This window comes from Lytechinus pictus, chromosome 3, assembly GCF_037042905.1.
Source record: "Lytechinus pictus isolate F3 Inbred chromosome 3, Lp3.0, whole genome shotgun sequence".
In the NCBI taxonomy this organism is placed as follows: Eukaryota; Metazoa; Echinodermata; class Echinoidea; order Temnopleuroida; family Toxopneustidae; genus Lytechinus; species Lytechinus pictus.
This window is the reverse complement of record NC_087247.1, coordinates 36,136,762-36,150,690: the sequence shown is the minus strand read 5'-3', so window position 1 is coordinate 36,150,690 and position 13,929 is coordinate 36,136,762. Positions and strand designations below refer to the sequence as shown.

The window sequence follows — 13,929 nt, the reverse complement described above, 5'->3', positions numbered from 1 at the left end:
TGTCTGAAGAATGTCATGAATGCCTGTCATAGGCCTGATCTAGCATGCACAGAAGTGGTGGTCGAATGAATGGATTTGCATAAAAACTGTTCTCGGCCGACCATCGACGTCACCCAAGCTCCCATCGTAAATTCTTCGAACCACGGACCTCCACTCCAGTCCATTATACATATATGCATAATAATGAAGCAAGTAGTGTCACGTGACAAGAAGGTAGCCCTCTCCATTGCACACGGCCCGCCATCTTTTTTGCCTGAATGGTGCACACGACACGAGCAAATCCTTAGATCCGTGCGAAAAAATTGGCTAAAGTTTTACTATTTGTAAACTTTCAAAACAACAGTGCACGTGGGACCCTAGCTAGACTTCTGAGGAGGTGGACAGCTGATACGAGGCACTGTGAGTGAGTGAGTAAATTCTGAAAAATACCTAAAATCCTTTCTCGTTTTAACTGAACTTCGTCGACGATCATGTTGTACCCACCGTTGTTTTAGAATGCCTTTGTCATAAATACTGGTGCCGGTACGCCGGTATGGCTATTCGTTAGAGTCTGACATAAGTCGAGATACGGTACCGGTACTCGGCGGTAGTGCTTTCGACTGCGCTGCAGCGCAGTGTCACCTCTCTCTCTTAACTGATCCCTCCACTTCTTTGGAGATTCCTGGAGTCCAGATAGAATGTAAATGTATGTAATCACAGATCCGTTTTTAGGTTAATTCAAGAGACGTAGAACGGGAGGTATGGATTTTGTGAAGAAAAAAGAGGGATAGTAAGTAGGAGTAAGCTATTGTGAACCGCATTTGACCAAGTTGACTGTCTGACTCTGAGCTGAGCTGACTGTGTCACACAGTGTGTGAGTGTGACTGTGACTGAATTTGTGTTGCACTTTTTTTTTCTTTTTTTTTTCTTTTTAGATTTACATTGTGACCAGGGGTGTGAGAGTTCAGATTTTTTTGTTTTTATTTTCAGCTTAATTTCAGCTTATTTTTGGCCTTCCTCTGTACAAAAAGTATGGGAGCTCTTTCTATTTCGCTGTCAGTGCTGATGATCTGAAGGATTTAGTCTAGGCCTATTAGAAATTACAAAAAAGTTAGTGTTTTTAATATGCCATGGGCATGGATAGCTAACGTTACACTAACGTAACAAGTAACATTAGCACCGTTAACATGTCTTAGTTATAGGTTACTGGCCTAAGGGAAAGACTTATGTCCCCTCCATGCACTAATTTAAAAAAATACTTCTTCAAAAGCCCCTTCTTTCATTCTTCGTTAAGTTCGTTGGTGGGCAGTGGCTGTCTGAATAATTACTTAGCCTATATTATAGATCTACCCCGTTTGGATCTGTCTCTCTCTCTGGTGTCATACTGACAAGTTAGACAGGACTGTTGTTTTTAGGGATTTATTTCACAATTTCATTTTTAGTGGGGGTGCATATGGAACTCTTGCCAAGCCAACGTATATATTTATTCATATATTTTCAAATCTCACAAGAAATACTTATTTATTTGTTGATTGATTTTGATTATTTTTGTTCCATCTGAGAGCTACATAAGGTTCACCAAGGTTCTACACAAGAGTTTAGAAATTTTGACTAGAAAATTATAAATGCTAATTTATGTATGAAATTTATTCATAGATCACAAAAAATTCATTAGGTGGGCCGATGATGTCACATCCCCACGTTCCTTTTTCTTATGTTATTACATGAAATCATAATTGTTTCATTTTTTTCATACATGTGTGAATAATGTGTCTCCTATAATGAAATAAGTTGCAGCAATTAATATAAAATGCACTAATCAGTTGTCAATCCAATTTTTTCAGTTCTTGGTAGAAAAAATTTGAATAAACCTGATTTCATATAATAAAATACAAAAGAACAAGTGGAGATATGACAATATCAATTTGCTCATTGAATAATCATGAAGACATGTCTAGAACTGTTTCACCGGAATAATGCAAATCTTTAAAATGCCATATTTTTGTTATTCGTTGTCCAATTTTGATCAAATTTTCAGTGTTTTGTTTGTCTGATTTTTCTTTATCTGTTTAAATCATATCATTTTCAGCCGGGAGCATCCCTTTAAGATTGCTCTCAGTATTAAAAACTACACATATCTTATTATCTTTTGCAGAATGGCATTTTTAACGAGGAGTAAACCTGGAAATCCATTTTTTGTTCAGCTTTATATGGACTACATCTGTTTATTTATGTTGTGCTGTTCACATCTATGGTATGCTGAAGCACATAACGGGCAAGGTCTCCACGCAGCTAGTGAACTTCAAGAAGCTCTGTGTAATGACCCTAATGGCACAACCTTTAATGCTTGGACTGGAGATTGCATGTCGGACCTTTTCATGAAGTATGGAAAAGATGGGAAGTTAGAATTTGATGGATTTAGACAACTCTTGGACAATGTAGGCCTTGGTGTTGTAAGAGACAGCCTGATGCACCCCAAAACTCATGAAACGAATACTTCTCACACTCATCAGTCTGACAAAACAGACCACTTGCATGATCTCACACCAAACAGGCATAAGAGGGACGAACTGAATTCTACCACAAGTTCAAATACAAAGGGAATTCATAACACACAGCATATTGATCATCATCAAACCGAATTTGAGCATGCAACTAAGGTAAGAATATTTAGTTTTTTATACTTTTTTTAAATTTTTATTGACCATATTTGAACTAAGACCAAAATAATGAGTGATGAAAGATATATGGCAATTCTCTTCTTTTTTTATTTATGATGCACAGATAATTTGAAATATTTGCCTTGCACCTGTTAGTTCATGCTGCCCTTATTATTGACCCTAGAATGGTTGTCACCTATTCTCAGAATGTGTAGGGATACAACGTTGAAGCAAGCCATTTTTATGCATCATGGACAGACTCAAACATTTTGAATGCTTTTGAAAATGTGACTGGTTTAGAACACATGAGAATAGCCAAGGAATGATTAACTGCCTAGAGTTTGAATATAGTAGGGGATAGGGAGTTGTGGAATGTGTACCACAATTTAGTAGTACTTAGCAATCAAAGGACTGCTAGCTGCAGAATTTTCATTGTGAGTGACTGGCTTGTATAGAGCAGTTTTGTATCAATGGATGGGAAAAAAGAATTTCAGTGTGGCCACTGAGGCATACTGTATCTGTCATGTAGGTCTATAGGGCCTACATGTAATCATAGAGCTATTACAGATAGCTCTATGATGTAATCATATGCAGGTGGTTTCTGCAAGCTATGAACTGGTTCATGGAGGTTATGGAGAGTATAATAACTGGGAGTTTTGAGCCCCATACTGCTTTCCCATTTATTCTCAGTTTTTAGATATGAGTGAACCTGATTTAATTATTAATTGCAGTGTTTTAATTGATTTGAAAAAACCCACAACAAATGTTCAAAGGATAGTGTTTCTGGAGGAAAAGAAGATTCATGAGCCCCAGATCTATAAATTTAAAGGGGGGGGGGGGGTTCCCTGTTGGTTTTAATAAAAGCAGAAATGTTAGAGAAATATATTGGTGAAGGTGAAAATCCATCAAAAGTTAGAAACTTCTAAAAAGTTTTTAATCTGTGATGTCATATGTGAATGGCTCATATCGCGTAAGAAATTTTTTGTAAATTCCAATTTGTATGGGACATGATATTTTTCTATACATAGGAAGTGGATTATATGAAAGGATGCATGTAGCCTATGTCTGAAAATATAATCTCCCACACAAATAAAAAGAATTTTCAATTTTTAACATTTTCTTTTTAAATGAAGGCCAAAGATCCTGTATATTAGAAAGAAACATCCTTGTTTTATTAAAGTCTCATACTTTACTCAATGTCTGAAATGAAATTGGTATTACTATTAGTTTGTGAAATGATAAACTATCAGTTTACTCCCTCTCACTTGGCGGCGGCGGCGATGGAGTCAACACCAAATCTTAACCAAATGTTAAGTTTTTGAAATGACAGCATAACTTAGAAAGTATATGGACCTAGTTCATGAAACTTTGCTGTAAGCTTAATAAAGTATTACTGAACATCCTGCCTGAGTTTCAGGTCACATGACCAAGGTCAAAGCTCATTTAGGGTCAATGAACTTAGACCATGTTGGGGGAATCAACATCAAAATCTTAACCTAAGGTTAAGTTTTTGAAATGTCATAACTTTATAGAAAATATATAACCTAGTTCATGAAACTTGGACATACGGTTAATCAAGTATTACTGAACATCATGCCTGAGTTTCAATTCACATGACCAAGGTCAAAGGTCATCTGGGGTCAATGAATTTTGTCAAATTTGGGGTTATTTGTTGAATTACCATCATAACTTTAAAAGTTTAATGGTCTATTTCATAAAATTGGATTTAAGAGCAATCAAGTATCACTGAACATCCTGTGCAAATTTCAGGTCACATGACCAAGGTCAAAGATCAATGGCCATGTTGGGGGTACATTGTATCTGTTGAATTACCATCATAACTTTAAAAGTTAATGGATCTGATTCATGAAACTTGGAGAGTAATCAGGTATCACGAATATCCTGTGAGAGATTCAGGTCACATGACTAAGGTCAAAGGTAATTTAAGGTCAATAAACTTTGGCCATGTTGGGGGTATTTGTTGAATTACCATCATAACTCTGTAAGTGTATTGGTCTAGTTCATAAAGCTTAGACATAAGAGTAATCAAGTATCACTGAACATCCTGTGTGAGTTTCAGGTCACATGACCAAGGTCAATGGACTTTGGCCATGTTGGGGGTATTTGTTGAATAACCATGTAACTCTGAAAGTGTATGGATCTAGTTCATAAAACTTGGACATATATATGAGTAATCAAGTATCACTGAACATCTCATACAAGTTTCAGGTCACATGACCAAAGACAAAAGTCATTTATTAAAGGTCATTGAACTTTGGCCATTTTGGAGTAATTATTAGATTGCTGTCATAACTTTCAAAGTTTATAGATATAGTTTATAAATTATGTGGATATAGGGGTAATCAAGTATCACTGACAAGTCTTAGGCCACATGATCAAGGTCAAATGTCATTTATTGTCAATGAACGTAGTATTTTATCGATATATGAATGGTGTTTTTTGTGAATAATTATTTTATAGTAGTTTTCAAAGTCAGCACTGCTGCTATATTGAATCACGCGATGCAGGTGAGACTGCCAGAGGCGCTCCACTTGTTACACTTTGACTAAAACCTATCCAAGGATTAACCCCTGATGAGAAAAAAGATGTAGAAATCTGCAGTGTACAGTATGAAACCAATATTTAACATACAAGTTCACATTTGTGAAGAGGAATGCTCGGGGGCTTTTATAGAGAGAAAATGTCAAATTTTCTTCTTCCAGTGCCTGTCTGCTGATGAAATCCTAAACACACTGAGCCTGATCCCCAGCGAAGGCATTGTACCTCTCCAATTCCTCCAGCTGTGCCCCATCCTACTCCAGCAGTTGGACAGTCATGCTTGCATCGTGTATGACATCCATGGACCGGGTGAAGAGCACAACCATACGGATGAGCACAACCATACTGATGAGCACTCACCGGCACCACCTGAAGAAGCTTCCAAGACACATCTAGGACAATGTAAGTAGATTAAAAATGTATTTCAGTTTTAGATTAACCAAATGATGACCATCATGGTAGAAATAAGTGACTGGCAAATAAAAGAAGCAATTCTGTTATTAGTTGGCAGTATGGTAAATATCCAATTCATCCACTGCTAACTCGTCCACTAACCACATGGTCTACCTTCATTTAGTCTAATGCCATTCTGTCCAACATTTCGTCTAACAACCATTTGGTCCAATAACCATTTGGTCCAATCATCACTTTGTCTAATCACCATTTCATCTATTACCATTTTGTCTAATAACCAGTTGGTCTAATACCCATTTTCTTTTCATTCATTTTGCACAATTAACACTTTAGTTTAATTAGACCAAATGGTATATGGACTAAATGGCTATTGGACCAACTGACTAAATGAAAGTAGACCATGTGGTGAGTGGACGAACTGATGATAGACCAAATAGTAGTAGATGAGTTGGCAATCGGACGAATTGGCATTAGACGAATTGGAAATAAACCGGCAGTATTACATGTATTTGTCTCAAGACCAGTCCTATCTTGTATTGTAATGCCTTGCCTTGGCCTTGGCCTTGTCCTAGGCCTCTTTGCCTGTGAGTCTCAGAAGCCTTGATCGAGGCCGAGTTTGGAATCTTTGGTGAATTCAAGGTTCAAAAGCTGAATGGGAGTGAGTGTTGGTGAAAGGGTGTGGTGAATGGGAGTGTATGTGGGTGAAGGGCTGTGAATATGAGTGAATGAGGCATAGAGTATATGGGAATGAATGAGACTGAATAAGAGTGAGAGCGAATGGAATTGAATAAGAGTTGATGGAGTGAATGATAGTAAATGAGATTGAATAAGAGTGAATGAGAGTGATTGGGAATGAATGAGAGTGAATGAGACTACATTAAGTGGGTGTGAATGGAAGCGAATGAGTTTGTGCTTGGATGTCATATAGAAATGTGAAATGCTGTTACATTGGATTTTTTTTTTAATTCTAGCTTTTTATACATGTTGGGTGAAAATTGAAGTAAATAATGATCATGAGTTTGTTTCATTTATTTTAATGTGATGTTTTAAGTCACACACTCAAGAGGTGATACAATAAGAACACTCAATCTAGCATTAATCTGGATTTTAAAATTATGACAAAAAGTTGTCAATGGATTACAGTACAGAACTTAATAACGATGTCTTATTCAACAGTCCATTGTAGAGTAGGGAAAAAGTACGGCGAAGAAATGTCTAAGAATGATGAGCGCAAAAATTATTTGTTGAGTTCACAAGCGGGTAAACAACAGGTTTGTATGGTTGGATGTGCCTTTGATATAGTGTTTCTGCTAGACGGTATGTATACTGGCAACATCCAGCAGCAGTTGCAAAGCAGCAGCGGAAATTAGAGTTGGTGCCTGGCAAGTGATGGTTTATTTTGATGCGGCATTAGTCGTGTAATTCTGCAGATACTCCATTGCTGCTTCGAAGCTGCTGTTAAGTTGCTGCAAGACAAGTCATCAGTGTAAATGCTGTAATAGTGCTCTGCATTTTTGAGATATATATTTTCTTTGTTCTTATTCAAAACTTGAATTTGGGTAAAGTCAAAGTATGAGAATATAACAAACATGACATTATTTACTGTGATGATGATCTTTTGCCAGGCACTTATGCAGTTTCTGGACAGTGCTAACATGCCTTTTAGAACATACCGGTATTGCTTAGTGTCCACTCCCAGAAAATAGAACTTCTCTAGGTTGCCATATATACAGAAACAAATTTCCTAAAGACTATTTAATTTTATATCTCCTCCTTTGTCTCGTTTCCCGGTTTATTATGTCTACTTTGTTATTGCATGGTTATTATCTTTATTGCCATTCTCACTTAGACTAGTTCTAGATGATTTCAATTGAATGTATTCTCCAATGTATCGTAGTATCCTGTACGTATGCCCAAGCCGAGTGAGCGCGCAAATCCGAGACTATGACCTGTCCACCCGAAAAAAATTCAGGCGGACAGGTTCTTGGATTTTCGCGCTTTCGGCTTGGGCATACGCATACTAGGACGATATACTGTCGGAGAATACATTAAACTGAAATCGTCTAGAACTAGACTAATTCTCACTTTGTGTGTGCACACCCAGAAAAACGACAAACATCTGGAATCATGTCCTTTCCTGAATGTACAGTACATGACAAATGCAGGTCATCCCTTCCTGTATAAAGCCATAAAATTGACATTAAGGCAAAAGACCTTTGCTTCAGAATGCATAATAGTTTGTAGATTAATAAATAATACATACTACAGTTTGCTTTAATTATCTAAATTGGCCTTGCATGGGATAAAACACCCACAAGTGCACTCTTCATTGTCATTAGTTTGGTCTCGGTATTTTCCCCCTCATTCGCTCATTTTTTTCCCTTCAAGTTGGATGAATTGCATGAGATATTTATGAAATTCTTCTTGATTTGTCCTGAATAGGAGTTAGTTTTTTTTCCTTTACTCATGAAATCATACATGTATAATAGATGCATTGTATAGTACTATTCACCTTGGTTGTCCTGACAATTTAGCCAAGGACAATTTTATTTAATAGAAATTGATATTAGAATATTTTTTTGGAATTGCTTTGCTATTTTTAATTTTTTTTTAATAGACCTACAGAATGACATGAAATACTTCTGACAGATAACAGAATACATCTGATAGATAACAGTAAAATATATATTTATGTCTGTTTAGTTTGTCATCAAGCTTTTACTCCTTCAGATAATATAATGTAAAATATGTCTTTAATAAAAGTCAAAATGCAACATGAATGTATGATATTGATTATGACTTATACCCCTTTCATACTGCGCTTTTCCCCGTTCACCAGTGAAGGGGAAAGTGTCCAGTATGAAAGGTACACAGGAGAACTTACCCGGCGAACTTCTCCACCTCGAGATGTGGAGAACTTCCCTGGTAAAACTGTTTCCCTGGCGAAGTTCGCCAGTGAAGGGGAAAGTGTCCAGTATGAAAGGTACACAGGAGAACTTACCCGGCGAACTTCTCCACCTCGAGATGTGGAGAACTTCCCCGGTGAAACTGTTTCCCTGGCAAAGTTCGCCAGTGAAGGGGAAAGTGTCCAGTATGAATGGTACACAGGAGAACTTTCCCAGCAAACTTCGCCGGCGAACTTCTCCACCTGGAGAGGTGGAGAACTTCCCTGCTGAAACTGTTTCCCCGGCGGAGTTCGCCCGTGAAACGGCCAGTGTGAAAGCTAACCAGAGACCTTCTGTTTACTGACGTCAGAGGTCATTTTTTTTCTCCCCGAAATCCCCTGAACTGAGATTCTGCTCGCTAGCTAGCTATTATTTCCGTGGCTAAATGTGGAAGGCCACGCTTTATGAGCGGTTCGATCATTCCAAAGAGTTAAATACCCCCAAACTTACAGTATTTTTTTTCACTAACAATATTTATTATAAAAGTGTTATTTTACGTGCTGAAGATGTGCTTAAAATATCAAAATACTTTGATTCTTGTTTGTTTTGCTTCTAATATTTCTAAAATATGTTGTAATTTAGATTTTTTTAAACATCTTTTTGTAATCGGTAAGAATCGATGTTTACTTTTTGTTTGTTCTAATTCTGCATGCATGTGCCGAGTGAGCTGATCAGCTGAGAAATGTTTACCAGCCTTCATCTCCAAAACTTCACTGATGAAATTAATTAGGTATCTGCAATTAATAAGGAAAGAGTATGATTGAAATTCAGAGTAAAAAAGCGCACGCTTTCATTGACCCCCGAGCAAAATCTGTCGACTTTCGCCGAGATGTCAGTGCGAAAGATACATTTTCTTCGGGGAAGTGAGGAATGCGTGCGGGAGAAGTTTGCCGGGGAAAAATGAAGAGGCCAGTTTGAAACGGGTATTATTGGAGGTAAATGATTCACAGAATTAGCTATAAAGAGAGAGGAAATTAGAGTCTGCTAAAAACAGAAAATAGCTTTTTTCACATGTGAGTTCCTAGTCAGAGTAAAATTTTATCATGCAGGATTAAAATTCCAAAGATATTTATCTTATCGGTACCACTACCCAACGTCCACTTTACGTCTACTTTACCACAACCTTTGCAGGGGCCATCACAGAGGGTCAGAGTAACTTCCTGAAGTGATAGTCTAGGTGGTTTCAGACCGCCTCGAAGTTCGCCAGTTCCAGGTATTCTCTGATCGGGAAATTTACCCCGATCAGAAAATACCAGGTATTTTGGCGGTGTGAAAGCAAACTACGCGTAATATCCCCGAAAGAAAATACCCGATAAATAGTAGGTACTTGGCGAAATTACGAGAACTTTCGCGGGGATTTTTCCAAGGTCGTGGGTATTTTGGCGGTCTGAAAGCAAATTACGGGAACTTTTAGCCCAGCGTGTCGTTGGGTGCGGCGCCGTGCATGGGTTGCTGCTGGGCTAGTGATTTTGAATTTCGCGCCTTGCTGCTTATCAGACCATACTGCGCATGCTCGTAACTTCAGGAACTTATCCCGAAGGGTATGTTTCAGGGCGGTGTGAATGCAGGAATAATTAATGGGTATTTTTCAGCCTAAAAAAGTTCTCGTAATTTAACGGGGATTCTTGTGATCGAGGCGGTTTGAAACCACCTTCTGTTGACCTTACAATTGTTAAGTGCGAAATTTTTATGTCAACATGGTAATTTAACCCAGAAGTTTTGCGCAAGGGGGAATAGATCTAGATACTCTTGTGTGTTGCTACTATTCTATGCATGTCATCATGGGAAATTTACTCCAACCAGCTAGTCATGATAGTGAGATACTCCTGGAAAAAGCCAGAACTATCTTGGAGATACTCCTGGAAAAAGCCAGAACTATCTTGGAGATACTCCTGGAAAAAGCCAGACCTATCTTGATCACAGGAACTTACCACGATCTCTGTCCAGACGGGCATTATTCCTACATCTCCTCCGACCTTATTCCGACCCTTCAATTCTTTACTAGGACCAAATAGCCTGTGTCTGAACAAGGCTGTTGAGATGTAATATCTTTACCTTTAGGAAACTGGGAGTATTGATTTGATAGTTGGATGACATTTAGCTTGTAAAAGATTTCCTCAAAGGTTTGATCTTGTAGCTATTCAGAGATATGATGGACATGAATTATAGAAGGAAACTTACATATCTGATGTTAGAATTTGAGGAATGGCTAGGAAAATGTTATTTTTTTTTAGTATTGGAAGCAGCTCTTTACCTCTTTTTAATATAAGATGTGGAGAAGGGAACATCATTAAAGATTTTGCATAAAATGAAGAATGCAAAAAGTATAAGAAAAGTATTATTGACCCCTTATACCCTTTTCATACTATTGTTTTTTTAACCCTGTACTATCCTTAAAGGACAAGTCCACCCCACCAAAAAGTTGATTTGAATAAAAAGAGAAAAATCCAACAAGCATAACACTGAAAGTTTCATCAAAATCGGATGTAAAATAAGAAAGTTATGACATCTTAAATTAAAGTTTCGCTTAATTTCACAAAACAGTTATATGCACATCCTGGCTGGTATGCAAATGAGGAGACTATGACGTCATCCACTCACTATTTCTTTTGTATTTTTTTATATGAAATATTCTGATTTTCTCTTCATTGTCAAGTGATACAACGATTAATTCCTCCCTGAAAATGTGGAATTGGCATTGTTTAATACTATATCGTTCAGTCAAGTTGGTTCTTATTGTCAAATCTATAACAAATGAAATATTGTTTAATTCAAACAATAAAAAAACAAAAGAAATAGTGAGTGATGGACATCATCGACTGACTCACCAAGTTGTGCATATCACTGTTTCGTGAAAAATAAGCGAAAATTTAAAATGTCATAACTTTCTTAGTTTACATCCGATTTTGTTGAAATTTTCAGCACTATGCTTGTTTGATTTTTCTCCTTTTATTCAAGTCAACATTTTCCTGGGGTGGACTTGACCTTTAAGCCTATACTTAAATCTGTTGGCATGTGCTGAATTTTCTGCTCTACTGTGACTGTGGACATTTTCCTACTTATACCTGTTGGTATAGGCTAGAATTCATGGGTTTTATATTTATGACCTTTTTCTTGTAAGTCGTATTAGTCAACTTGACCTTGTTTTTGCTGGTTCAAATTATTCAAACTGCCATTGATGGGAAATCCTGCCCAAATTGAGCCATGAACATACTGAGACTCTTAATAGCTTTGAAACCTATACATGTTTATTTATTTTATTTTCTCACCATTTGAAAATACTTACCATAGAAATCATGCACCATGTCGTGTTTATTCCAGGGAATAACTTTCCTGGTATCGCATCGCAATTTGCTACATATTTTTGAAAGACTGCTATGCATAAAGTCTTTTGTATAGCATATTTTACATAGGACTGTACATAATAGTTGAGAGCTTTTCTCTCTATGACCAAAATGCTATTCAAATTTGTAAAGCAAAATTATTTCCTGTATTCAATTCCAAATTTTCAGCTATCACATTATTTACTTTTTTAGACCTGAATGAAGCTGTATGCAAATCTGATACGACCCAACAGCTCACTTTGTATGGACCTGGCCACGGTAGGATTATTTATTGTTACTGGGGGTGCTGTGACAATGCTCAGCACCCCCAGTAACAATAGAAAACTTTTTCGTGGACAGGTCCCTGTCACTTTGTGGACTGAGATAGGCCGTGTTTATGCTTCCACGTTTCAGGCCAGAATCAGTGTATTCATACGTGATTAGTTCAAAACACGCTTGTGTCCATGCTTACTTTCATTTAAACGATGTTTCAGAACGCCGATTGTAAACTTACAAAAAGGTGCGTTTTTAAACGTTGTTTGACTAGAATCAGGCGTTCTGGGGAAGTACATGTATAAACAGGACCGCGATCGTAAACGTGTTTAAATGACATCATTTGGTACATGCTTCCGCGGAATTACCTCTCATCTCTCTCTCTCTGATTATATTAATGACCAATGTACATTGCATGTATGATTATTAAGTTAAGTACTATCACTATTACTATTCCTCTAATTTAAAATTAAAAAAAAAAACGGAACATGAGTTATGATGAGGAGACATCGCTGAGCCAAAAGTCCCAGTAGCATTTAACAAATAGATGTCTTATTATATTCTTATGTATAATTTAATATTCTTTATTTTATCTTACTATCATCCCCACCATGGTGAAAATTCTATAACTTTGTCAAGTAGCTCAATGCAATTACTTAAAGATAGAAAATTAGTCGACCATAACAACACTCAGAAAGAAAAACCTTTCGATAAAGGGCGCGGCCAATTTGACCTCGCTTTCCTGCTCAACAAAAATTACGATGCGAAGCCAGCTGCAGATCGCGATTTTGCCTCTGAAAAATAAGCATAAACAGCACTCCCAAAACCATGTTTGCGATCGGCGTTCTGAAACGACGTTTGAAAACGCTGATTCTGTCTACGCAGTGGAAGCATAAACACACCTTAATAGATACATTAAGCAGCAAAATTGTTTGACAGTTTTGCCAGCATGTGCAAAAGGCTGGAAAGCTGAGACCAGACCGATCGAGGCCAAGGACATTGGCTGGACTGACTGCCCAAGGTCAAGGGTCTGATGGTAAAGACTTCCTCCGAGGCCAAAGTCAAGACTAAGGACGAGATGTCTGATTTTGATTTTTTTAATGTTGTATTAAGAAAATAACAACATAATCATTCAAAACAAATTAACAAATAAGAGAATTACAACCATACCTGTACATACATGTAGTAATAAACATATTTACATTGCATAAAGAGTATAGACCAGGGATTCTCAAATGGTGGCGCGCGCCACTTGTGGCGCACCGAGCCTTGCGGAGTGGCGCTTGGGAGCAGGTATAAAAAAGAAAGTAAAAATAAGGAAAAATTGGTGAGAAAAAATTTATCTACCAGTAACCTGGAAATAAGGATTTGGTGATCATTTTAATACAAAGAGAAAACAAAAACTCTTTACTTGACACTTAATTGTAATTGATTTCCTCAAATTTTGTCCAATTTAGCACTCGATAACCTCTATTATGGAGGGTCGATGGTGTTCTCCTTTTTATTTATTCTATGCTGTACAAAGTTTATGTGCCACACAAGTGATTTGAAAACCCCGTTTGTAGGATTTCTCTTTCAACGGCGAGAAATTTTCCATTTCCAGAGTATACGTTTTGGTTAAGAGTTAAACATCAAATAATATGATATTCAAAGTACATCCTGATCATAAAAGATTATGAATTTGGGACATAACAAGCAGAAACTTTGTTTCCGGAGCCGATTAAAATCCAAAGTTGTAAAAGTGAAATACATGTATGGTCAGAATATGTATTGCCT

General features: G+C 37.2%; 1 protein-coding gene across 5 annotated transcripts in view; it reads left to right on the top strand.

The window, feature by feature from the left end:
• Positions 1–235: 235 nt before the first annotated feature.
• LOC129255658 (zinc transporter ZIP10-like) overlaps positions 236–13,929 on the top strand; it is a 50,257-nt gene continuing 36,563 nt past the window's right edge. The window contains exons 1-3 of one of the 5 annotated variants that reach the window (XM_064096936.1): positions 236–403; positions 2,135–2,639; positions 5,363–5,600. In XM_064096936.1, the coding sequence (XP_063953006.1) occupies positions 2,136–2,639; positions 5,363–5,600 (742 nt within the window). In that variant the 5' untranslated portion in view covers positions 236–403; position 2,135. Of the gene's footprint in view, positions 686–969; positions 1,090–2,134; positions 2,640–5,362; positions 5,601–13,929 lie in introns of those variants that run through there. The other 4 variants (XM_064096937.1, XM_064096935.1, XM_064096938.1 and 1 more) reach the window with 4 other exon arrangements.